We start from the raw sequence: 25,927 nt of genomic DNA, 5'->3' as shown, positions 1-25,927 counted from the left end.
TTGGTTGTATATTTGCAGAGGTTGTGGTTCTGGTTTGGTTGTATATTTGCAGGGGTCGTGGTTCTGGTTTGGTTGTATATTTGCAGGTGTCGTGGTTCTGGTTTGGTTGTATATTTGCAGAGGTCGTGGTTCTGGTTTGGTTGTATATTTGCAGAGGTTGTGGTTCTGGTTTGGTTGTTTTTTTGCAGAGGTCGTGGTTCTGGTTTGGTTGTATATTTGCAGGGGTCGTGGTTCTGGTTTGGTTGTATATTTGCAGGTGTCGTGGTTCTGGTTTGGTTGTATTTTTGCAGTGGTCGTGGTTGTGGTTTGGTTGTATTTTTGCAGGGGTCGTGGTTCTGGTTTGGTTGTATATTTGCAGGGGTCTTGGTTCTGGTTCGGTTGTATTTTTGCAGGTGTTGTGGTTCTGGTTCTGGTTTGGTTGTATATTTGCAGGGGTCTTGGTTCTGGTTCGGTTGTATTTTTGCAGGGGTCGTGGTTCTGGTTTGGTTGTATTTTTTGCAGGTGTCATGGTTCTGGTTTGGTTGTATATTTGCAGGTGTCATGGTTCTGGTTTGGTTGTTTTTTTGCAGAGGTCGTGGTTCTGGTTTTGTTGTATATTTGCAGAGGTCGTGGTTCTGGTTTGGTTGTATATTTGCAAGGGTCGTGGTTCTGGTTTGGTTGTTTTTTTGCAGAAGTCGTGGTTCTGGTTTGGTTGTATATTTGCAGGGGTCGTGGTTCTGGTTTGGTTGTATATTTGCAGAGGTCGTGGTTCTGGTTTGGTTGTATATTTGCAGGGGTCGTGGTTCTGGTTTGGTTGTATATTTGCAGGGGTCGTGGTTCTGGTTTGGTTGTATATTTGCAGAGGTCGTGGTTCTGGTTTGGTTGTATTTTTGCAGGGGTCTTGATTCTGGTTTGGTTGTATTTTTGCAGAGGTCGTGGTTCTGGTTTGGTTGTATTTTGCAGAGGTCGTTGTTCTGGTTTGGTTGTATATTTGCAGAGGTCGTGGTTCTGGTTTGGTTGTATTTTGCAGGTGTCGTGGTTCTGGTTTGGTTGTATATTTGCAGAGGTCGTGGTTCTGGTCTGGTTGTATTTTTCCAGGTGTCGTGGTTCTGGTTTGGCTGTATATTTTCAGGTGTCTTTGTCATGATCCGACTTGTTGTACTTTGTTGTTCTCTCTCCAACTATATTTAGTTTCAACAGTGTAACTCTGAGATGAGAGATGGAAATAGCTTCTTCTATTTTTAGCACCACCAGAATTACTAACGGACACACGCAAACACACACACACACACACACACACACACACACACACACACACACACACACCAGTTGAGAGTGGTTCTATCGCTGTCTGAGGTCTTTTGGTGAAGGTCCGTTACATCGTTCTATACCAGTTGAGACCAGTTGAATCAGGGAGTCTCTGTGACTGGAGGTCACATCAGTTCACACAGGTCAAGGGTTACAGAGGTCAAACAGGTCAGAGGTCATACAGGTCAGAATGAATGTTTCATTAGAATTTGTGAATATCAAACATGAATTGACTCCATTCATCCTCGTGTCACCATCCCCATGGCAACAGATCTGCCTGTGTGTGATTCGTCCTCCCGCTCTCTCAGACTGACTTCTGCCCGCCAGTGTCGTCCAATAGGTGGCGTCCATATCTTATATATGGTGAACATGATGACGAGCTAAAGAAAAGTAAAATGGAGATTTCTTCATGCAACTATTATGAACTTGGACATAAACTACCAGCTTGTCCTGTGTGTCTCTGCAGAAGTATCGTTACCACGACGATGAGACTCCATCTGTCGAGCCAAGCCCTGGTCACATGACCCACGGACGCAGCACTGAATTAACACACGCACACCTGGACGGATACACACACCCTGCTGCTCTCACTGTGCGTAAACACACACACACACACACACACACACACACACACACACACACACACACACACACACACACACACACATCCTTCTACTTTGTGAGGACCTTCATTGAAACTAAGTAATTCCCAAGTCCCTCACCTTGGCCTTAACCATCGCAGCTAAAAGCCTGACCCTTACCTGACCATGACCTCATCTCGCCCAACCCTAAAACCAAGATTTGACCTTCACACGGCCCTGAGGACCGGCGAAAATGTCCTCACTCTCCAAAAATACCCTTGCTGGTTGGTTAAAACATATTCTGGTCCTCACAACATTCTAAGTACGAGAACAGACAAACACACTCCATTTTGCTCGTGACTGAATCTTGGTCAGTCACAGGGGTCCATGAAATGGTTTTAAGGTCCTCTAAGAGGTTCTGGAGGTCCAAGAATAAGACTTACAGGTCCTCAGTTGGATTTAGGGTGTTTGACGGGGGACTGGAGGTCCTCAAGAGTGTTTTCTGTTTTCTTGAGAAAGTTGGTGGCTCTTGAAGAAGTTATAGAGTTGTGGGAAAAGTCTGAGGGTCATTCAGGAGGTCCGGGAGGTTCTTGAAGAGGTTTGATTGATCAAAACTGTGCTGTCATAATAAAGTTTAAAAAATTCAGACAGTTGTCTTTTCACCAGCAGGAAGCAGAAAGCACACACACACACACACACACACACACACACACACACACACACACACTCACAAACACAAACCCACTTATTGCCATGCTAGTGAGGACACATTGACTTAATGCATTTCCTTAACATCATATGTCCTCTGTAAATGGTTTCAAACGAAAGAATTTTCTCACAAATATGGAAACACACACACACACATACACACATTCAGTCTCTCTCTTCTCTCACACACACACACACACACACACACACACACACACACTCAGGCGTGGGTTGTGCCCACTCTGAATGATGAGATGCTGATGCATCCCCTGCTTTTTGCTCGGTCGTCGCCTTGGCAATGGTGCGGGGGGTGAATAGGGGTCTCCATGGCAACAATATTAGCCTGAATGTACGTGTCTGTTTGCTGAAATCTTTTTGTCAGGGTTCAGTGTCTCTGCTGGCGGCCAAGTGACATCACATAGGGGAGGGGATTCCTTCAGAGAGAAGGCGTGAAGGAGAGAGGGGGAGGAAGAGAGAGAGAGAGAAGGAGGTAGGGAGAGGGCGAGATAAAGGGAGAGGAAGGGGAGAGGGTGAGATAAGCGAGAGCGAGTGGATGTGCAGCGGAGCGTCAGGAGGGTCGAGCAGAGCGAGAGAGCAAGCGGAGGAGGAGGAACGAGGGATGACAGCGGACGAGTGCTGAACAGCTTCTCTTTCTATCGAAGGATTTGTGGGCTCGGCTGCTGCGCTGCCTCTCTGTTTGAGTCCCTGAGTCTCTGGATGAAGGAGGGATGAGCGAGTGATGTGCTGAGCTGTCAGTCATGTCTGAGGCGCTCCGCTTCATCAACACATCTAGGAACCAGACCTAACGAGCTTGACGAGTTTCTGCTGAGAGCGGCAGCAGTGTGTGTGTGTATGTGTGTGAGTGTGTGTGTGTGTGTGTGTGAGTGTGTGTGTGTGTGTGTATGTGTGTGACTTAATTATTCATCCGTCACTCCATCCGTCTTTATGTAACCTCCTGAAGGGAGCGAGAGGCCGAGGAAACAGGAAGTGATGTTTGTGTCGGTGTGGTACGCCAAGAAGATGGGAAGAAGATTCATCAACAACGTGCGGCGAGCGAAGAGACACAGGCAGAGGATGATGGTACGAAGCTGACTGTCTCTTTAAATCAACAACTCAAATTAGCCTCTGATTGACTCTGCAAAGGAGCAGGTGTTTTAGTTCATCCAGTCACTAAGTTTCAGTCACCTGCCACTATCAGGAGGCGGGGCTAAAGCTGCATTATTGTCACGTATTTTCCAAGCAAAATGTGGGTGATGCTGATTGGAGAAAAATGGCTGTCAGTCCTGTCATGTAAGATGCAATCAGATATTTTAACAGTTACAGTACAGTTACAGGACTGTTACCTTTGACTCTAGTTCTTGACACGGTTTTATAGATGTGACCTCAGTTAGCTACAGGACTGTTACCTTTGACTCTAGTTCTTGACACGGTTTTATAGATGTGACCTCAGTTAGCTACAGGGCTGTTAGCTTTGACGCCAGTTTGTAACGTGGTTTTATAGATGTGACCTCAGTTAGCTACAGGACTGTTACCTTTGACTCTAGTTCTTAAAGTGGTTTTATAGATGTGACCTCAGTTAGCTACAGGACTGTTAGCTTTGACTCTAGTCCTTAACTTGGTTTTTACATGTGATCTCTGTTAGCTACAGGACTGTTAGCTTTGACTCTAGTCCTTAACTTGGTTTTTACATGTGATCTCTGTTAGCTACAGGACTGTTAGCTTTGACTCTAGTCCTTAACTTGGTTTTTACATGTGATCTCTGTTAGCTACAGGACTGTTAGCTTTGACTCTAGTCCTTAACTTGGTTTTTACAGGTGACTTCTCTTAGCTACAGGACTGTTAGCTTTGACGCCAGTTCGTAATGTGGTTTTTACATGTGACCTCAGTTAGCTAAAGGACTGTTAGCTTTGAGTCAAGTTCTTAACGTGGTTTTTTACATGTGACCTCAGTTAGCTACAGGACTTTTAGCTATGAATCGAGTTCTTAACGTGTTTTTTACATGTGACCTCAGTTAGCTACAGGACTGTTACCTTTGACTGTAGTCCTTAAAGTGGTTTTATAGATGTGGCCTCAGTTAGCTACAGGACTGTTAGCTTTGACGCTAGTTCGTAATGTGGTTTTTACATGTGATCTCTGTTAGCTACAGGACTGTTAGCTTTGACTCTAGTCTTTCATTTGGTTTTTACAGGTGACTTCTCTTAGCTACAGGACTGTTAGCTTTGACGCCAGTTCGTAATGTGGTTTTTACATGTGACCTCAGTTAGCTAAAGGACTGTTAGCTTTGAGTCTAGTTCTTAACGTGGTTTTTACATGTGACCTCAGTTAGCTACAGGACTGTTAGCTTTGACTCTAGTTCTTAAAGTGGTTTTATAGATGTGACCTCAGTAAGCTACAGGACTGTTAGCTTTGACTCTAGTCCTTAACTTGGTTTTTACATGTGATCTCTGTTAGCTACAGGACTGTTAGCTTTGACTCTAGTCCTTAACTTGGTTTTTACAGGTGACTTCTCTTAGCTACAGGCCTGTTAGCTTTGACGCCAGTTCGTAATGTGGTTTTTACATGTGACCTCAGTTAGCTACAGGACTTTTAGCTATGAATCGAGTTCTTAACGTGTTTTTTACATGTGACTTCAGTTAGCTACAGGACTGTTACCTTTGACTCTAGTCCTTAAAGTGGTTTTATAGATGCGGCCTCAGTTAGCTACAGGACTGTTAGCTTTGACGCTAGTTCGTAATGTGGTTTTTACATGTGATCTCTGTTAGCTACAGGACTGTTAGCTTTGACTCTAGTCCTTAACTTGGTTTTTACAGGTGACTTCTCTTAGCTACAGGACTGTTAGCTTTGACGCCAGTTCTTAATGTGGTTTTTACATGTGACCTCAGTTAGCTAAAGGACTGTTAGCTTTGAGTCTAGTTCTTAACGTGGTTTTTACATGTGACCTCAGTTAGCTACAGGACTGTTAGCTTTGACTCTAGTTCTTAAAGTGGTTTTATAGATGTGACCTCAGTTAGCTACAGGACTGTTAGCTTTGACTCTAGTCCTTAACTTGGTTTTTACATGTGATCTCTGTTAGCTACAGGACTGTTAGCTTTGACTCTAGTCCTTAACTTGGTTTTTACATGTGATCTCTGTTAGCTACAGGACTGTTAGCTTTGACTCTAGTCCTTAAAGTGGTTTTATAGATGTGACCTCAGTTAGCTACAGGACTGTTAGCTTTGACTCTAGTCCTTAACTTGGTTTTTACATGTGATCTCTGTTAGCTACAGGACTGTTAGCTTTGACTCTAGTCCTTAACTTGGTTTTTACATGTGATCTCTGTTAGCTACAGGACTGTTAGCTTTGACTCTAGTCCTTAACTTGGTTTTTACATGTGATCTCTGTTAGCTACAGGACTGTTAGCTTTGACTCTAGTCCTTAAAGTGGTTTTATAGATGTGACCTCAGTTAGCTACAGGACTGTTAGCTTTGACTCTAGTCCTTAACTTGGTTTTTACATGTGATCTCTGTTAGCTACAGGACTGTTAGCTTTGACTCTAGTCCTTAACTTGGTTTTTACATGTGATCTCTGTTAGCTACAGGACTGTTAGCTTTGACTCTAGTCCTTAACTTGGTTTTTACATGTGATCTCTGTTAGCTACAGGACTGTTAGCTTTGACTCTAGTCCTTAACTTGGTTTTTACAGGTGACTTCTCTTAGCTACAGGACTGTTAGCTTTGACGCCAGTTCTTAATGTGGTTTTTACATGTGACCTCAGTTAGCTAAAGGACTGTTAGCTTTGAGTCTAGTTCTTAACGTGGTTTTTACATGTGACCTCAGTTAGCTACAGGACTGTTAGCTTTGACTCTAGTTCTTAAAGTGGTTTTATAGATGTGACCTCAGTTAGCTACAGGACTGTTAGCTTTGACTCTAGTCCTTAACTTGGTTTTTACATGTGATCTCTGTTAGCTACAGGACTGTTAGCTTTGACTCTAGTCCTTAACTTGGTTTTTACATGTGATCTCTGTTAGCTACAGGACTGTTAGCTTTGACTCTAGTCCTTAAAGTGGTTTTATAGATGTGACCTCAGTTAGCTACAGGACTGTTAGCTTTGACTCTAGTCCTTAACTTGGTTTTTACATGTGATCTCTGTTAGCTACAGGACTGTTAGCTTTGACTCTAGTCCTTAACTTGGTTTTTACATGTGATCTCTGTTAGCTACAGGACTGTTAGCTTTGACTCTAGTCCTTAACTTGGTTTTTACATGTGATCTCTGTTAGCTACAGGACTGTTAGCTTTGACTCTAGTCCTTAAAGTGGTTTTATAGATGTGACCTCAGTTAGCTACAGGACTGTTAGCTTTGACTCTAGTCCTTAACTTGGTTTTTACATGTGATCTCTGTTAGCTACAGGACTGTTAGCTTTGACTCTAGTCCTTAACTTGGTTTTTACATGTGATCTCTGTTAGCTACAGGACTGTTAGCTTTGACTCTAGTCCTTAACTTGGTTTTTACAGGTGACTTCTCTTAGCTACAGGACTGTTAGCTTTGACGCCAGTTCGTAATGTGGTTTTTACATGTGACCTCAGTTAGCTAAAGGACTGTTAGCTTTGAGTCAAGTTCTTAACGTGGTTTTTTACATGTGACCTCAGTTAGCTACAGGACTTTTAGCTATGAATCGAGTTCTTAACGTGTTTTTTACATGTGACCTCAGTTAGCTACAGGACTGTTACCTTTGACTCTAGTCCTTAAAGTGGTTTTATAGATGTGGCCTCAGTTAGCTACAGGACTGTTAGCTTTGACGCTAGTTCGTAATGTGGTTTTTACATGTGATCTCTGTTAGCTACAGGACTGTTAGCTTTGACTCTAGTCCTTAACTTGGTTTTTACAGGTGACTTCTCTTAGCTACAGGACTGTTAGCTTTGACGCCAGTTCGTAATGTGGTTTTTACATGTGACCTCAGTTAGCTAAAGGACTGTTAGCTTTGAGTCTAGTTCTTAACGTGGTTTTTACATGTGACCTCAGTTAGCTACAGGACTGTTAGCATTGACTCTAGTTCTTAAAGTGGTTTTATAGATGTGGCCTCAGTTAGCTACAGGACTGTTAGCTTTGAGTCTAGTTCTTAACGTGGTTTTTACATGTGACCTCAGTTAGCTACAGGACTGTTAGCTTTGACTCTAGTCCTTAACTTGGTTTTTACATGTGATCTCTGTTAGCTACAGGACTGTTAGCTTTGACTCTAGTTCTTAACGTGGTTTTTACATGTGACCTCAGTTAGCTACAGGACTGTTAGCTTTGACTCTAGTCCTTAACTTGGTTTTTACATGTGAACTCAGTTAGCTACAGGACTGTTAGCTTTGACTCTAGTTCTTAACGTGGTTTTTACATGTGACCTCAGTTAGCTACAGGACTGTTAGCTTTGAGTATAGTTCTTAACGTGGTTTTTACATGTGACCTCAGTTAGCTACAGGACTGTTAGCTTTGACTCTAGTTCTTAAAGTGGTTTTATAGATGTGACCTCAGTTAGCTACAGGACTGTTAGCTTCAACACCAGTTCATAACATGGTCTTGAAGGTGTGACCTCAGTTAGCTACAGGACTGTTAGCTTTGACTCCAGTCTGTTACATGGCTTTTGAATGTGATTGCATAGACAATAGGACTTCTTTCCAGCTGGGGATAGGACTTTAACTCAAAGTTTTCAGTAAGTGCCATAAATAACATTTCAAAGATATTATATTTTACAAGCATGCATATCAACAACAGCTGGTAAACCATAAAGACATGCTAATAGCTCACTGCCACGCCCAAGGCCAGCCAGGCATTGGTGAATATTGTGCACCTTGTGATGTGACTTTTAAGTTTCATTGAAGTTTGCTACAAGACATTAGCTTGAATTCCATTTAGTAACATGACTTTTATACTCGCTCGTCGCTAGGAACTCAACTGTTAGCTTCAAATCCAGGTAGTGGCTGTATGTTTGTCTCTGGCCTTATAAGGAACTCAACTGTAGGATTAGATTTAGCTAACAACTACACTTAGATTCCTGTCTTCAAGGGAACTGATAAATGTGAACTAATCGTATCTGAGTTCACATTGCTGCAAGAGATTTTTGCTTCAGGTGAAGCTGATAAGGAGCTGTTCATGTTTAAGCATTACAGTTGCCAATGAGTGATGTGTTCAAATATATTTAGATTTAAATGCATTTCATTACTCTCAGTTATGGTGTGTGTTCGTGTATGCAGCTGAGATGTGTGGGATGGCGAGTATGACGTTAGCCAGAATGTAGCACTGCAGATTGGACACATGACAACACATGAAGAGCCGAGACATGATCCAGTAGCTTCTTTGTTAGCAATAATTTCAGCCGGGAATGATTTAGAAGGTGGGCCAGATGCTCTAAATTAGGGGACAAGCCTAACCCCACCCCCAGCCCCCACCCTAACCCTGGTCTTGACTAACTATGGCTAATTGTGTTAGTTTTTGGCTGACCATGGCTAACCAAAGCTAACTGGCATTTTTAACCATGGCTACTTGTGGCTAATCATGGCTACTTGTGGCTAATCATGGCTACTTGTGGCTAATCATGGCTAACTGAGGTGAACTGGTTGTTTGTGGCTATTCAGTTGCTCAGCAGTGAAAGATTGTGTGGCTTAGGATTGGCTGACCACTCGAGGCTTTCATGATCAGTAAACTCCAGCTGAGTCCCTTGACTCATGATATTTGATAAATGGAGATATTGTTGTTCATGGTAATGTCGAGACCTAGAGAGAGGGCGAGGGAGAGGGAGAGAGAGGGAGGTGTCATGGGGAATGAGAAGTAGGTTTAATTAATTCAGTGTGAACTGTAACTCACATTCTCTGTTATATAACTGCTGAAGCTCTTTCTGCTCGGCGGCTCCTCCAGAGACTCGGGGGATCCAGTTGACCGACTCTTGACAGCTGTTCATCCTGCAAATAACGCTCATCTGGAGGGCACTTCAGCCGCTCACCTGTCAATCAACACCCCCCCCCCACCCCCACTGAGGCTGAGTGCACGCCAGCTAGGCTTTCCCAAATGTTGTCTGTGTTGTCGGTAGGGATCCTGATATCTAAAAAGGAGGTTCAGAGCTTTCACCAGCATAAGGTTCTAGGGTTCTAGCAGGATTCAGTGGTTTTATAGATGTCACCACCCCTTGGCGGGGCGGAAGGTGTCTGTTTCTGACAGACACTTCCTCTGAACCTCCACCTCACATTTGTGTCCTGGCACCTTAATGAACTTCTCTTGTCACTTGTCACACCATAGCAACCATGTCACACCATAGCAACCATGTTACACCATAGCAACCATGTTACACCATAGCAACCATGTAACCAATGAGAAACACCATAGCAACCATGTTACACCTTAGCAAGCTTCTGCTGATGAAACTGAAATTGATGATGATGATGATGATGATGATGATGATGATGGCGGTGAAAAATTCACCTGTAGTTGTGTTTGAATAGTTTGATGCCAATCACAGTGTGGGTGGGGCCTCTGTCACCCTGCCACAGGAAATGATGTAATGATCATGATAATGACGATGAGGAGGAGATGATCTTCGAGAGATCGAGCTGGTCGCTATAACTACAGTTGCCTTGGTAACCAGCCCCCTGAGGGCTCGACAGCTGTTGCCATGGAGTTGCCATGGTGACGAGCAGTCACCAGAGAGACATGGTGGATGGGTTTTAACTCTTCATTGTTTTTTGTTTGTTTGTTTGTGTGCTTTTTTACAGATGAACGGATCAGAAGGAGAGCTGGAGTATGAGGAGATCACACTGGAGAGGGTGAGTGAACACACACGTCACAAGACCCCAACACACACCTCAGAACAGACACACATACACTGACACACACCTACTAAATGTCTTTATATGCTGTCACTTGTAAACCCGCCATGGTCCTCACAAAGATAGCTGCACAGCACTCACACAGCGCCAAACGGTGACATCAGCAGGTTATTTTTAAACCTGTGCAGGTCTATTTTGGGAACCTTTAGAGAAGCTTCTGATCTTCAATGCATTTCCACTCAGTCACGAGTGTCACATGTGGACACGAAGACTCATGCGAGTTTCAGTGACACGGGGACGGGCCGCTAAACGCCAGCCTCAGCTGACTAAATCAGTTTCAGCTGCTCCAGGTTGGACCAGCACCCGGCCCTGAACCCAAGCAGCCCCTTCATGACACATGCTGACAGCAAACCAAGATCTGCGAGAGCTGCAGGTGGAACGCTCACTGGGTTTGCAGCCGTCTTAGGAACTTAGGCTGCATGACAGCTGGGGACGGGATCAATGCTCCCAAACAAGCCTGCCATAACAGGATCCAGATGAAGATCCATGATCTGAAGATCCATGATGTGAAGATCCATGATCCGGATGAAGATCCATGATCCGGATGAAGATCCATGATCTGAAGATACATGATCCGGATGAAGATCCATGATCCTGATGAAGATCCATGATCCAGATGAAGATCCATGATCTGAAGATACATGATCTGGATGAAGATCCATGATCCGGATGAAGATCCATGATCCAGATGAAGATCCATGATCTGAAGATCCATGATCCGGATGAAGATCCATGATCTGAAGATCCATGATCTGAAGATCCATGATCTGAAGATCCATGGTCCGGATGAAGATCCATTATCCGGATGAAGATCCATTATCCGGATGAAGATCCATTATCCGGATGAAGATCCATTATCCGGATGAAGATCCATTATCCGGATGAAGATCCATGATCTGAAGATACATGATCCGGATGAAGATCCATGATCTGGATGAAGATCCATAATCCAGATGAAGATCCATGATCTGAAGATACATGATCCGGATGAAGATCCATGATCCGGATGAAGATCCATGATCCGGATGAAGATCCATGATCCGGATGAAGATCCATGATCTGAAGATCCATGATCCGGATGAAGATCCATGATCCGGATGAAGATCCATGATCCGGATGAAGATCCATGATCTGAAGATCCATGATCCGGATGAAGATCCATGATCCGGATGAAGATCCATGATCCGGATGAAGATCCATTATCCGGATGAAGATCCATGATCCGGATGAAGATCCATGATCTGAAGATACATGATCCGGATGAAGATCCATGATCTGGATGAAGATCCATAATCCAGATGAAGATCCATGATCTGAAGATACATGATCCGGATGAAGATCCATGATCTGGATGAAGATCCATAATCCAGATGAAGATCCATGATCTGAAGATACATGATCCGGATGAAGATCCATGATCCGGATGAAGATCCATGATCCGGATGAAGATCCATGATCCAGATGAAGATCCATGATCTGAAGATCCATGATCCGGATGAAGATCCATGATCCGGATGAAGATCCATGATCTGAAGATCCATGATCCGGATGAAGATCCATGATCCGGATGAAGATCCATGATCAGGATGAAGATCCATGATCCGGATGAAGATCCATGATCCGGATGAAGATCCATGATCCGGATGAAGATCCATGATCCGGATGAAGATCCATGATCTGAAGATCCATGATCTGGATGAAGATCCATGATCTGAAGATCCATGATCTGGATGAAGATCCATGATCTGAAGATCCATGATCTGAAGATCCATGATCTGGATGAAGATCCATGATCTGAAGATCCATGATCCGGATGAAGATCTATGTGAAGTAGGAAGTCAAGACCTATCCGCTCTGCTGGCAAGACGACAAGCCCACAACCTTTAAAAGGCTGGTTTTTGGAATGGAGTTTGGTTCTCTGGCATGAACTTGCATCTTGACCCTGACTTTGCCCCTGCATGTAACACCTCACCTTTGTTCTGAAAAGGACGTGAAACGCCATCACAAGAATTGTCCATTTCCTCCGAGTGGGAAAAGCACTTCCTGTTTCACATGGATATTGAGTAGAAGGGACCGCCACCAAGGCTGAGCGTTCCTGTCAGTAAACGTCATTACTGCAACTCAGGCCCCAAAATGCTGTGGCTCCACCCCTTTACCACGAGGATGAGCTGCCATTGGCTGCTTTTGTGTGATCCTGCTAAAGGACAAATAAACGGCGCCAAAACCTTTTCCCGCTCGTGTCCAGTTAGTTGAGTCTTGTGTGTCACCTCGCTGAAACTCAGCTGACTTCATTCAGGTTACATAAAGCAGCCAGTGTGTGTTTGACAGGGCCCTGAAGGTACCGCCAGTAACACTGGATCAGAGTATATACTACACTACACACAACACCTTTGGTGTGTGTGTGTGTGTGTGTGTGTGTGTGTTCAGGGGAACTCTGGACTTGGCTTCAGTATCGCTGGAGGAACTGACAACCCTCACATCGGAGATGACCCGTCCATCTTCATCACCAAGATCATCCCTGGAGGCGCCGCTGCCCAGGATGGACGGCTCAGGTACACACACACACGCACACACACGCACACACACACACACACGCACACACACACAAACACACACGCAGTGATGCTGGTCATCCCTCTCTTCATCTCCAGGGTAAACGACAGCATCGTATTTGTCAACGACGTGGACGTGCGTGAGGTCACTCACTCCATTGCCGTGGAGGCGCTGAAAGAGGCGGGGCCTGTTGTCAGGCTGTACATCCTGCGGCGGCGTCCACCGAGCGAACGCATCACACAGATCAAGCTGATGAAGGGGCCTAAAGGTAGGAAAGGAGGCAAGGAGATGGGAGAAGGACACATGCAAAGGGAACAAGAGGAAAGTAGAATGCTGGACAAAAGCAAGTGAAGGGAACACAGGAGAGAAGGAGAGATAAGAGGAGGGAAGGGAACAGGGGAAGGAAATGAGAGAAAGAAAGGAGGGGAGAGAAGAAAAGGGGCAGAGGATGAGTTATGTAACATTGTATCCGTGTCTCTGGCGCCCTCCAGTGGATAATTATATCATCGACACACTTCACATCGGAGCAGGAGCCAAAATATCATCTGTAGAACCAGAAGGAGCATCTCCCTGAATGTTCTCTTGAATATGTTCTCCATCACAAAGAAGGTTCTCCAGGCCTTCAATCTAAAGTCATGCTAAGAACCTGAAAGTTTTTCAAATGTTTATGTTCTTAAGAAATGTTTTCAATAATTCCACCCACCTGGAGGTCCCTGGCCCTTTCTGCTCCAGGTTCTGTGCTGGCAGCTTGAATGTCTGCGTCTGATCCAAAAAAGGGTTCTACTTGAGATCCAAGGATGTCTGCTCTGGTTCCGTCTGGTTTAGGTCTGGGCTTCAGTATAGCAGGTGGCGTGGGGAACCAACATGTCCCAGGAGACAACAGCATCTACGTCACCAAGATCATTGAGGGTGGGGCAGCACACCGCGACGGCCGGCTTCAGATCGGTGATAAAATACTGGCTGTACGTGACGTCACGGTAGATACACGCGTGTTGTTAGTTCCCGTGTTTTAAATCTCATCTGACCTTTGACCCCTCCAGGTCAACCACATGTCGCTGGAGGACGTCCTGCATGAAGATGCTGTGTCAGCTCTGAAGAACACAGGGGAGGTGGTCTACCTGAAGGTGGCCACGCCCACTTCACAGTACATCCATCCTGTTGATCGATACAGCCCCCCCGACCTCACGAGCTGTACGTACAGCACTGGCAGCTAGCATGTTAGCATGTAGCCTGCTGTTTAAATAGATATAAACAAATTAACAAATAAGCTAGCATGTTAGCATGTAGCCTGCTGTTTAAAATAGATATAAACAAATTAACAAATAAGCTAGCATGTTAGCATGTGGCCTGCTGTTTAAATAGATATAAACAAATTAACAAATAAGCTAGCATGTTAGCATGTAGCCTGCTGTTTAAATAGATATAAACAAATTAACAAATAAGCTGGCATGTTAGCCATGCAAGCCATGAAATTGTGTCATTGCAGTTCTCAGCGTGACCACCAGGGGCAGCAGCAGAACCCCACTCTCACTACTCTCTATCTCCGCAGCCTACATGGAGCCAGACTACATGTGTGATTACCCACAAGCCCTCCCTCCCCCATCACCCCGGCGATACTCACCTATCCCCCGTGGCATGATGGGAGAGGATGACTACTCACGAGAGCCTCGCCGGGTGTGCGTGCAGCGCGGCTCCACCGGTCTGGGCTTTAACATCGTGGGCGGCGAGGATGGAGAGGGAATCTTCATCTCCTTCATCCTGGCAGGAGGACCAGCAGACCTGAGCGGAGAACTTCGGAAGGGGGACCAGATCCTCAGTGTGAGTACAGAGACCAGGTCCTCAGTTTGAGACCAGAGACCAGGTCCTCAGGAGATGAGGTCTGGAAGAAGAAAAATGATGCAGTCAGCTATGACATCACTGCATCTGCTGGATGCTCAGGTGACACCTGTTGGACAAACACAGGAAGTGACAAGCTTTGTGTGCGTGTGTGTGTCTGTGTGTGCGTGTGTGTGTCTGTGTGTGTGTGAGTGTGAGTGTGTGTGTCTGTGTGTGTCTGTGTGTGTGTAGGTGAATGGTGTGGATCTCAGGTTCGCTACACATGAACAGGCAGCAGCAGCACTGAAGAATGCTGGACAGACTGTTACCATCGTAGCACAGTACAGACCTGAGGGTGAGCACGCGCACACACACACACAAACATGCGCCCACATGCACATACGCATACACACACTGTTATGTTAGTATCCAAAGTTAGAGCTGAAACGTAACAAAAGCATTACACAGTAACAGGAGTATTACTACAGTACTGAGAGGGCAGCAGTAATGTCAGCATCAAAAGATGAGATGTGCTTTCAAAATGAACTTCAAAGGTGATGAAGGCATGAACGCCGCCAGTAAACCGTCACATGACAACAAGCTAAAGCTAGCCCTGAGAAGTAGCACGAGCGCTGACAGGTGAACCCGCCCTCAGCTGCGGCTACGCTAGCCACGTGATGCAGGACCTCTTAGGTAGGAGTTCTCCTGCGGGTGAGCTGAGGCGACGCCGTTGAACCCTCTGATGTGTCTCTGAGCAGAATACAGTCGTTTTGAGGCGAAGATCCACGACCTGAGGGAGCAGATGATGAACAGCTCGTCTGGGAGTCTGAGAGCCAACCGCAGCTTCTACATCAGGTACACTGGCCCATCGCAGGTCGTCCCACTGAGTCACCTGGGGAGGCGTTCAGGTACCCAGTCGGACCGTTGTCCTTGTGTGTTGCAGGGCCTTGTTTGACTACGACAAGCAGTGGGACTGTGGCGTCCTGTCACAAGCGCTGGACTTTAACTTTGGGGAGGTTCTGCACGTGATGGACAGCGCCGATGACGAGTGGTGGCAGGCCAGACGGGTGAACCAGCAGGGGGAGCTGGAGGAGCTGGGGTACATCCCGTCTAAACACAGGTGAGCACACACGCACCATCCAACTGCTGATCTTGATCAGTGGACGTGATCCAATCAAGCTGGTGTGTGTGTGTGTGTGTGTGTGTGTGTGTGTGTGTGTGTGTGTGTGTGGTTCAGGGTTGAGCGGAAGGAGTGGTCGCGGATGAAGAGTAAAGGTAAGACGCGCTCTGACGGCCAAGCAGCAGAGAATCTGTGACTGAAGGCGTCATTGTGACTGTGCTTCCCCCGCAGGCAGAGAGGGCTTCGTCCACAGCTACGAGCTCGTCACTCAGATTGAAGGTGAGCTCGTTAGATTCCAGGTGTGGCGTTGTTAACGAGGGGCAGGTCGCCAATCTCTCTCTCTGTCTGTCTGCAGTGGACTACGCTCGACCTGTCATCATCCTGGGGCCGACCAAAGACCGAGTCAATGACGACCTGCTGTCCGAGTTCCCGGACAAGTTTGGCTCCTGCGTCCCGCGTAGGCCCCCCACCCCCAGGAAGGCTGAACAGGAAATGCTGCAGCTGAACAGGAAGTCACTGACATTAACTGTTTCTCCACAGATACAACTCGCCCTCGTAGGGACTACGAGGTTGACGGGCGGGACTACCACTTTGTGTCGTCACGGGAACAGATGGAGAGGGACATCCAGTCTCATCGCTTCATTGAGGCGGGACAGTACAACAACCACCTGTACGGGACGTCAGTGCAGAGTGTCAGACAGGTGGCCGAGCAGGTGAGAGACCCGGGTTACCATGGAAACTCTACGTGTAAGGATTTACATGATAGTAAGATTACCATGGAGCCTCTGTTTTGAAGGTTTTCGTATCAGTATGGTTACCATGGAGACGTTTTTAACGTTTTAAATGACGGTGACATTTCTAGCATGTTACAGTTTCCAGGACTACAACTATGAAGAGCTTTTGTTACCATGGCAAAGATTGCAGTACATCATGGTGACCGTGGTGTTGTCCGTAGGAGGTTCTGGCCTTGGTAACTTGAACCATGTGGTGGTGTTGTTACCGTGGTGTCAGTATGTTTTTCTTGACCATTTCAGTTGCCATGGTGATGAGTCCGGGCCATCATGGTAGTACCGCGGCCGGTGATGCTAGTCTGATGTCAAGGTTTTCAAGAGAATTTCATCACCGGGGGAATACAGTGTCACGGCTTTGCAGACTTTGTTTTCAGTGGTTGCCATGACGATCTTACACTTCACATGGCGTGTGTTCACCAGGGGAAGCACTGCATCCTGGATGTGTCGGCCAACGCAGTGAGGAGGCTGCAGGCGGCTCAGCTCCACCCCATCGCCATCTTCATCCGACCGCGCTCCCTGGAGAACATCCTGTAAGTGTCTGACCTCATCCATCAGGTGACGACAGTGATGTCATAGAAAACCGCTGTCACAGCAGGGCTTAAGCAGAGGAGTGTGTGTGTGTGTGTGTGTGTGTGTGTGTGTGTGTGTGCGCGCGCGTGTGCAGGGATCTGAACAAACGTCTGTCGGAGGATCAGGCAAGGAAGGCTCTGGATCGAGCCATCAAGCTAGAACAGGACTTCCTCGAGTGTTTCACAGGTAAAAATACAGTTGGTGATCATGTGACAAGATAGAAGCTTCTTCAAGATTTATATGAAGCGTGTGTGTGTGTGTGTGTGTGTGTGTGTGTGCGTGGGGGCGCACCTTTAGCCATCGTGCACGGCGACAGCTTCGAGGAGGTTTACCATCTGGTCAAAGTCGTGATCGAGGAGCAGAGCGGCCCCTACATTTGGGTCCTGGCACGTGACAGACTCTGACTGGCTCGCGACGGGCGCCTTCTCCATGGAAACCTCCCCCCAGGCGGTGTGATTTGACGGAGAGCAGACATTTGTCATGTTATCGCTTTTGTTTTCTTCGGCGGAAGGATGAAGTGTGAACAAAGTGTTACGGTGCCGTAACCACGGCGACCAAGTGAGATGTATTTTTGATGAGGAGACCTGTGTGTGTCAGACAGACAGATGATTGACACGTATTGATTCATAATCCTGTTTTACCAGTCAATAACAGATCAGACTGTAGAGTTCAGTTGGTATTGAAGTATTTATATTCTCCTATTTATTGATTGATTTAACTATTTATTTATTGATTGATTGATTGACATATGTGATGTGCACATGTTGCGTGAGTGTGTGTGTGTGTGTTTGAATGTGTGAGTGGTTGTGTGAAGTGTACATAAAGACTTGTGTGACTGTAAATAAAATGATGGGGCTCAAACACACAGTCTATTCAGGGCTTAAAAATCGGACAACCACTGAACTACAACTCCCACGATCACCAACCGACTGGACTACAACTCCTGAAACTCCTTACCTGTCCCCTTGCACAGAAGCTTGCAATCAACCAGTGAACCCGGTTGCCACAACAAAAAGGCAAGGACTTCATTACCCATGAGTCTCAAGTGCAGTGAAGCATTACTCCACCTACCAGTCTCGACTGCACACATGGACTACATTTCCCACAAGGCTGCGATCAATGTCTTATTTGCCAGGATGGCTGGCGGTGAAGCCCCTGCAGCTGGACTACATTACCCATGTCCACCTGCTCCTGGACTCATTCAGCTGAAAATCAGTGACGTAAACAAACACTTTAGCAATGGAGCTAAAGACTGAGAGACAGTTCCATACCTGGGCAGGTGAGCCCAGAACCCTTTCCTGTGACCCCGCCAAAGGACTCCATTACCCACAGTGCTTTGGGAAACATGCGCTACCTGTGCCAGCAAGTGGAAGGAACTAACATGGCCGCCGCTGTTGTAGTGATGGTTCCAGTGGGTTTTAGCCTGAATATCAGGGTCATGTGAATACTTCTAATAATTGTTATGAAAAAATGAAGACTCACACACGTGCGTGAGACACACAGACACACACACACAGACAGACACACACACACACAGACACACACACACACACGGGTCACCTGAGGTCGTCTTCTCTTTCTAACCACTGATAGAAACACTGATGATAAAACTCATATCTAAATATTTATGATGCTGTGACACACACACACACACACACACACACCTGGGAGGCTGTTGCTTTGACGACTAGCTTGTTGTACAATTAAATAAATTAGTTATAAATGAAATTCAACTATTGAAATAAATTGATTACAAAAGGCGACTGTCTTTTCTTGTGACCCAAACCCGACGCTGACATCACGATCATCAACGGTTCTGAAGACGTGAACGAGGTGAGACCTTGTTCAAACTGGGCGATGACATCACACTTCTCAACTCATGATGTCATTTCCTGTCAACATAATTTCACGTGATGTTCACAGGAGGCCTTTCCACCGGTTTTGAGGCCGTGATGTGCGACCTGTTCCGCCATCACGGCCGTCTCTCATTGTCTTGAGGCCCAGAATAAATCGAATCCAGGGAACAAATGACATCAAAAAACGCCAAAAGAAGATTTCTCTTTCGTGCCATGTTAAACCACAGTTGAAGCTCAAATTCACTGAGGGTCCCAAACAACGTGACATCGTTCCTTCTGGGTGGAGACATCAAGAACCACACCAGCTCAGCTGTGGAAACCTTTAATCAGAGGCTCTTCAGTGACAGCCTCACCTGAAGCGCCTCGCTCTCCTCTTCAGTTCTGTTAGAACAGTAGAACCCACAGTGAGGTTCCCAGTCATTATTACAAGTTGATTTTAAAACTGAGAAATGAATACAAAGTTCCTTAATCATGCTGGCTGAACCAGGCTGAAGTCAGTTCTAAAAATGAGTGACGACTTCCAGTCCAGCCAATCACAGCTCACTGTCAGCGATAGTCTGCCAGGCAACCACAGAACCATTGGTGGAAAAAGTAAAAACTTGTGGCGTCTGATCTAATAACTCTGATCAATTAGCATATCTATTGTTTCTATTGTGTGTGCATGCGTGCGTGTCATAGCTTGTGTGTGTTGTGTATGTTCCACACGTGTGCGTTCAGAGCATTGGCGGCGCCCTGCAGCGTCCAGGTGAACAGGGCGAGCTGCCGCCTGAAATTGGTCTCATCGAAGCGCCGGGGGTCAGAGGTCAGCAGGGTTAGGTGCTCAGCGAGCGCGCTCAAAGTGTGGTTGCCGCGGCCATGGATCACATGACGAAAGGGCGTCTCCACCGCTGACACGTACTGAGACAGGAAGTAGTATTCCACCTGAGGGCCGGATGGGTTAGTTATTGTGGTGTAAATGACCAGGTCAGTTGCTGCCCCCTAAAGGGAGAGTGCTGGAACCACAGGGAGCCCAGACGGGGTGATGTGGAGGTCGTGGTGTTGTGACTCACATCATCAGGACCCTCACACAAACACAAACCCTACAACAATCTGACTCATCAGGACCCAGGGCCCACTGGGGGGGCCGCTCTGCCTGCAGGGACCAGTGTTTCAGGGTTTCTGGTGCATCAGGTCCAAGACCTCCTCGTGCCGTCCGCTGTCCATTGTTCACAGTCCGTAGAGCAACATGAGACATTTGGGGAATTCTAGCGGATTGTTTCAAAAGCTGCCTCCCAGTTAACAGTTCCACACCACCGCACAGCTTTGTGACATCATCAGGCGCTCCGTCTGTTTCGCACTCAACCACCAACCAACACTCAGACGTGATTGGGCGGGCCTACTCAAGAGAACCAGAAGCCAGAAGGCCCCTGTCCTGATTGCTCCTCCCTCTCTTACAGATTCTGTGCTTCCATCCAGGATCTATTCATTCAGTGATGGTCACCTGACCCTCACCAGCACGGCGACGGCCAGGAGGCCTTCACCTGAGGGCTCCTCGCGCCGCCCTAAAGTGTTCTGAGTTTACGCCTGACAACAATTTCAATAAAAACAAAGTGAGATTATTAATCATGTCATATCTCTTAGAATCCAGCATCCATACCCTCATGATGCGGGTGTTGTAGAGGCGTGCGGTTGCCAGGTCGTGCAGGTCACTGTCGTCGATGGCTCTCTGGAGCATCTCGGCCGCTCGGCTGTAATCTCCTCGAGCGCTGAAAACCCACTGAGGTGACAAACCTCGGGCCTGAGAGGAGACGGACAGGAAGGTCCCGGGTCAAGCAGAGGGGCCATCCCAGCCTCGACAAACTATTCGCAAGCTAGCATGATAACAGGATTTCTGCGGCTGCTAGCTACTTCTTTTGGAACTTCAATCCTCAAACCTGAACTTTTCTGATTTTTTAACCATATTTTGTGATAAAGTTCACAATTCTATTTTCATCCTGTCATTAACAAACCAAAACAAATGCTTTCCCTTCTCTGAGAGCAACACAACCTGAGTTTACCTGCAGCTCGGCAGCGTGTTTGTTGAGCTGAACGCTGAACTGTAGCACTGTCTGAGCGTAGGAAGTGATGCGCAGAGGCAGGATGTGGTCATGGGCCAAACGCAGCACCATTTCCCCTACCAGCTCCGCCAAGCTCCGCCCTGTCACCCCCAGACGACCCCCCAGCACTTCCTGTAGGCGGGAAACGCTGTCCAACGGTGTGTTGATGAACGGATACACTCGCTCCTGAGCGCGCACAAAGATCAGGACCTCCAACTGCACACAGACACGCTGGTACACCGGACGCTAGCATCAACACTTACCTCAGAGAATCGAAGCTCCACAGCTGGAACTCCAGCAAACGCTGTGAAACTGTAGGCTCCACTATTCAGATACAACGGCTTTATACTGAGGAAGAAACATCAGTTTAATCCACAAGTTAGCCTAGCTTAGCACTGCTAGCTTATTTTAGTGCAAAGGCTGAAAGCAGGCGGGAACTGTTAACCCAGCTTAGCAGAAAAACTGGGAACAGGGGCACTTTTAGCCTAGCTTAACAGAAACAGTGGGGACTGTTAGCATTGCTCAGAACAAAGACCGGGGGCAGGCAACCTCTGTTAGCCTAGCTTAGAGGGACACTGAGAGCAGAGGGACACTGTTAGCACAGCTTCATCGTGGTGTCTCACATCCTCCAGCTGCCTCCTTCCCTCTCAGCCTGACTGTAGACGGTCTGACCTGCATGTTTAGGATGCTCCACCTTACACACACACACACACACACACGGTGTCAGCACAAACCAAAGAAGAAATAGACACGTGCTTCTCCTCCGATGTTCTCACCTGTCGGATGGCGGCGTCCAGAAGATCAACCAGCAGGGGGCTGGTGAAGGCCGACAGGACATCGTCACCTGGTGGGCACAGAGAGTTGTGGGAGTAGGCGGGACATTGCTTCATCACTTCATAATCATTGGCTGACAGTGGGTACCCATGACGGCCTGGTCCAGGCTGAAGTAGGCTACAGCTTTCAGGTGGAGCATAGACAGGTAACCCTGGCAACCAGAGTCACGGTTACTACGGCAGCCACAGGGTTCATCGACATCTTCACATAGTCTTGTTGATGGGACTAACCTCCAACCATTCTGTTGCGCCGACGCTCCCAAAATCTCCAGCATCCCAGCTGACAAAGAGCAAACTACGCCTGGGGCTGAAACCTGAGGAGATCCAGAACGGCCGCCGCCATCAAGCCGCCACCCACAGTTCCACTGTCACGTCTTCATCGTCAACTAAGGATTAGTGAGTTATGACCAGTTTTACCGTTTTCCACCATGGCGGTGAAGGTTCGTGCCAGCTCCAGGAGGATTGCGGTGCCGACTCCAGACTTGACAGCTCCTGGTCCCAGCGAGTCCCGCTGAGCTCCCAGTATGATGTACTGGTCTGGCAGGGACACGGCACTACACGTCATCACAGGAGCCTGCTGATGAACCGTCATGGCGTGCGTGTGCAGAGGCTACCTGGCTCCACTCGACCCTCCAGAGAAGAGAAGACGTTATTGAGCAGGACCGGTCTCATGGCGTTGTGGACGGCCATCTTGACTTGCTGCCCGGAGCTGAACCCTGGACCGACCACACAGCGCACGTAAGGCAGCCGCCCCCGCCATGATGGAGGGCAAGATGAACCTGACAGCTGGCTGAGAGCCAGAGAAACACAATGAGTTTACAGCAACACCTGAACAGGTAACACAAGGGGGCGGAGCTAACCTTAGCAGCTTGGAGGCCACCGTCGCACTGACTGGCAGGACCGGGATGAGCGGCAGCCCAGAGGACTGGATGGGTGGAAACTGGGTGTGGTTGAAGGAGGGAAAACCTGGGGTGAAGGGGTCACCTGACCCCAGGTGTACCTGCAGAGAAAGAGCCAGTTAGCCAGCGTCAGTAACACCATGATCACATGTTCATGAGCGTGTGCGTTACATGTTCAGACACGGCGGTGTGTGCATTCAGGCCCAGGCGTCGGGGGTCCTGCGGCAGGTCAGCTGGGTCGGGGTAGATCAACACTCCCCCTGCCCCGTTCCTCTCTGCCAACCAGACCTTCTCAGCAAAACTGACCCCGCCCCCAACTCGCATCACCACCACACAGCCAATCACAGACACACCAGCGCTTGTCAGCCAACTGAAGTCCTCTGGACGACCATAGTTGGCATAGATCACGCCCCCCTATAGGGAGGGGGGGGGGATCAGTTACAGGAATAGGGTTCCCGTGATGATACGAGTGTCCGCCTGTGTCTCACCGTGGTACTTCCTGTGGCGCTGTAGGGACAGAAGTCCCATGGGTTGAGGGGAATTTGTTCCAAGACCTGTCCTGCAGAGTCCAGCAGCCCCAGAGAGCTGCTGCGAGACCTGGAAAGACATAAACTCCCAATAAGACCAATGAGATCCCAGACGATGAAGGTGGGAAGGGAAGAGACTGAAAAATCAACGACAAACCGCTAGAAGACAAACCAGGTGAGTAAACAAGCGAAGCAGCAGCTGACAGGTCAGGCTGATGAAAGACAAACAGCAAACTACACAAGCAACAGACCAAAGAATCAATGCATTAGAGAGCACAAGTAAACACAAGACAACAAACACCGACTAGCCTCACGTCAACGTGGCGTCACCTGTCGGGGAACTGCAGCGTGGCGTACAGAGACTCGGTCCAGGTGTGGTCCATCGGCAGCTGCCTGAAGCGCCGCAGGACGTCGGCAGCCAGAGACGTTCCCTCTGCAGAGCCTGGAGGATGATTGGCTCGGCTGACACGGCTGAAGAACCCAAGCAACCAGTCAGAACACTTGCTGCCTCAACACATCCTGCTGCTCTTTCAGAATAAAAGCCTTCTAAAATTATTCCACCTTGATTGATTAATTGATTGACCGTCTCTTACCTTACAGTGTTGTGGATATCTTCATCCTTCAGCAGCCTCCTCATCATCACCCTCAGCTCTCCCAGGTAAAGCTCCGGCCCTTTAAGTGAAGGTGTCTTAGCCCCGCCCCCTTGCTCTCTATCACTGTTCTTCCCAGCCCCCAGCTGGGCACTTTGGCACCACCCTCTGAAGACTGCGAAGGCCAAGAGGAATGCTGAGAAACAGACAGACCACGCCCATTTTAGTCACATGGCCAAAGTTATCACTACAGTTGTGTGTGTACTTGTGTATGTACCGGTGGCGAAGACAACAATTCCGCACAAACACCGTAACACGCCGGCCCTCTGGTAACTGTGGCGATACCGCAACAGTAAAGCAGTGATGTCACTGATTGGCCCCGCCTCCTCCTCTTCTGATGTCATGAGTGTCATCTCCTCCCTCTGAACGCCTGACACTTCATCATCATGCCCAGCCACGCCCACTGAGTGGTGCAGCGAGAGGGCCTGGAGAGAGACCGTTCAGAGTGTGACCATGGTAACAGGTCAGAGGCTCCGCCCCCTCATTCACTAACTGTATATTTCTTCAGTAATATATTTTTTGATTATTGGTCAGTTAAAAACACAGGAAGATGGCGAGCTAACTTCCAAGTTAACAATAAATGACCTCAGGACCCTTTGGAGGACTCTGAAGGACCCGCACCCCACTCTGAGACCCCGGTGTCACATATTAAGCAAAAGATATCAACAAAATGTTCACCTGATGGCTCACCTGAGTCGAGCAAGTCCTGATGGCGTCCATGTTGGTTGTGCCAGGTTTTAGGGTTTGTGCTGCTGTGACTGGCTCATCAAAGGGGTCAAAGGTCAGAGCACGTTGGACCGTTTACTTTTTCAACAGCTGAGTCAACAAGGCAAAACTCCGACATGAGGCGGGATCACGTAGAACATGGACCTGTCAGAACCGGCGCTGGCCTCTCCCAGTTCTCCTCTTGTCTCTTCAACTTTTTCAATTTGTGAAGGAAAGCAGTTTGTTACCTCCACCCCCACCGGTCAGTGACCTGCTGTCATGACCACTAAGCTCCGCCCCTTTGACCCTCAGAGGGATTTACTGGCACAAACAAGGACGACCTCTCCCCTGGCGTCCTCCCTCACCACTCATCCACCTGGACGTGATGTCTGAACAGAGCTTACACACACGACAACGACAGCTGTCAATCAAAAGTTTGCTACATGTGCCCCCCAACGGATGACAACTCGCATGACATCTCACACACACACACACACACACACACACACACACACACACACACACACACACACACACACGGACGTTACACATACACACACACACACACGGACGTTACACACACACACACACACACACACACACACACACACACACACACAGGGACGTATCCACTCACTCCTCCACCTGAGCAGGTGAGTCCATGAGGGCCCAGTGTCTGAGCTCCACGACTGCTGCTGCTGTTCAGGAACAAACTGCTTCCAGTAGCGACTGATGACTCGACAGCAGCGGCGTTCCTGATTGGCTGCTGGTTCAGGAGGAAGTGAGAGGAAAGAGTCGGGGCTTTCCAGAGGACCAGAACTCCTTTACCCACTCAGAAACCTTTGTTTCTGGTAATTATAGACACAAACTTGTCAGTCCACCGTATTAAGGAGATAAACTATCAGGTGTGTGTGTGTGTGTGTGTGTGTGTTTGTAATTTGATGCCAGCAGCTCTGTAGAGACGCTGCGTTCAGGTGTCTGATGGTAAACTAGATGACCAACTGCTGAACTGACAACGGCTGCACCGTGGTTAGCACTGATTGATACTCTACTATTAAAGTGACTGTAGGTATGAAGGGGATAGGCTCCACCCCCCGAGCCTAAATAGAAAAGAAT

General features: G+C 47.6%; 2 protein-coding genes across 4 annotated transcripts in view; one reads left to right on the top strand and one right to left on the bottom strand.

Annotated features, from left to right (window-relative positions):
- The window catches only part of dlg4b (discs, large homolog 4b (Drosophila)), a 27,499-nt gene extending 8,464 nt beyond the window's left edge, over nucleotides 1–19,035 (top strand). Inside the window, exons 4-20 of the mRNA XM_086196633.1 lie at nucleotides 1,754–1,879; nucleotides 10,304–10,354; nucleotides 12,845–12,969; nucleotides 13,069–13,238; nucleotides 13,796–13,932; nucleotides 14,011–14,161; nucleotides 14,520–14,788; nucleotides 15,038–15,140; nucleotides 15,544–15,640; nucleotides 15,729–15,905; nucleotides 16,023–16,060; nucleotides 16,137–16,184; nucleotides 16,261–16,362; nucleotides 16,446–16,618; nucleotides 17,117–17,226; nucleotides 17,361–17,452; nucleotides 17,564–19,035. Of these exons, the coding sequence (XP_086052759.1) occupies nucleotides 1,754–1,879; nucleotides 10,304–10,354; nucleotides 12,845–12,969; nucleotides 13,069–13,238; nucleotides 13,796–13,932; nucleotides 14,011–14,161; nucleotides 14,520–14,788; nucleotides 15,038–15,140; nucleotides 15,544–15,640; nucleotides 15,729–15,905; nucleotides 16,023–16,060; nucleotides 16,137–16,184; nucleotides 16,261–16,362; nucleotides 16,446–16,618; nucleotides 17,117–17,226; nucleotides 17,361–17,452; nucleotides 17,564–17,670 (2,076 nt within the window). The 3' untranslated portion in view covers nucleotides 17,671–19,035. The remainder of the gene's footprint in view (nucleotides 1–1,753; nucleotides 1,880–10,303; nucleotides 10,355–12,844; nucleotides 12,970–13,068; nucleotides 13,239–13,795; nucleotides 13,933–14,010; nucleotides 14,162–14,519; nucleotides 14,789–15,037; nucleotides 15,141–15,543; nucleotides 15,641–15,728; nucleotides 15,906–16,022; nucleotides 16,061–16,136; nucleotides 16,185–16,260; nucleotides 16,363–16,445; nucleotides 16,619–17,116; nucleotides 17,227–17,360; nucleotides 17,453–17,563) is intronic.
- A 393-nt stretch (nucleotides 19,036–19,428) lies between these two features.
- On the bottom strand, nucleotides 19,429–25,508 carry tfr2 (transferrin receptor 2). 3 transcript variants are annotated; one of them, XM_086196630.1, is made up of 17 exons: nucleotides 24,797–25,508; nucleotides 24,324–24,531; nucleotides 24,050–24,242; nucleotides 23,787–23,927; nucleotides 23,418–23,526; nucleotides 23,101–23,343; nucleotides 22,891–23,030; nucleotides 22,645–22,820; nucleotides 22,448–22,567; nucleotides 22,262–22,344; nucleotides 22,119–22,182; nucleotides 21,974–22,041; nucleotides 21,821–21,891; nucleotides 21,461–21,545; nucleotides 21,159–21,383; nucleotides 20,759–20,899; nucleotides 19,429–20,043 (listed from the first exon to the last, which is right to left on the bottom strand). In XM_086196630.1, the coding sequence occupies exons 1-17, from the start codon at nucleotides 24,824–24,826 to the stop codon at nucleotides 19,795–19,797; spliced, it is 2,346 nt and encodes a 781-aa protein (XP_086052756.1). In that variant the 5' UTR covers nucleotides 24,827–25,508; the 3' UTR covers nucleotides 19,429–19,794. The 3 variants fall into 3 exon arrangements, with proteins under 3 accessions (XP_086052756.1, XP_086052757.1, XP_086052758.1); XM_086196631.1 differs by having other exon boundaries at nucleotides 21,159–21,329; XM_086196632.1 differs by lacking the exon at nucleotides 23,101–23,343.
- Between the last annotated feature and the right edge of the window lie 419 nt (nucleotides 25,509–25,927).

Source organism: Aulostomus chinensis, chromosome 24 (genome assembly GCF_037954235.1).
Source record: "Aulostomus chinensis isolate RoL2024-O1b breed Wild chromosome 24, RoL_Achi_v1.0, whole genome shotgun sequence".
In the NCBI taxonomy this organism is placed as follows: Eukaryota; Metazoa; Chordata; class Actinopteri; order Syngnathiformes; family Aulostomidae; genus Aulostomus; species Aulostomus chinensis.
Note: the sequence above shows the minus strand (reverse complement) of the source record. Positions and strands in the feature narration are given on the sequence as shown.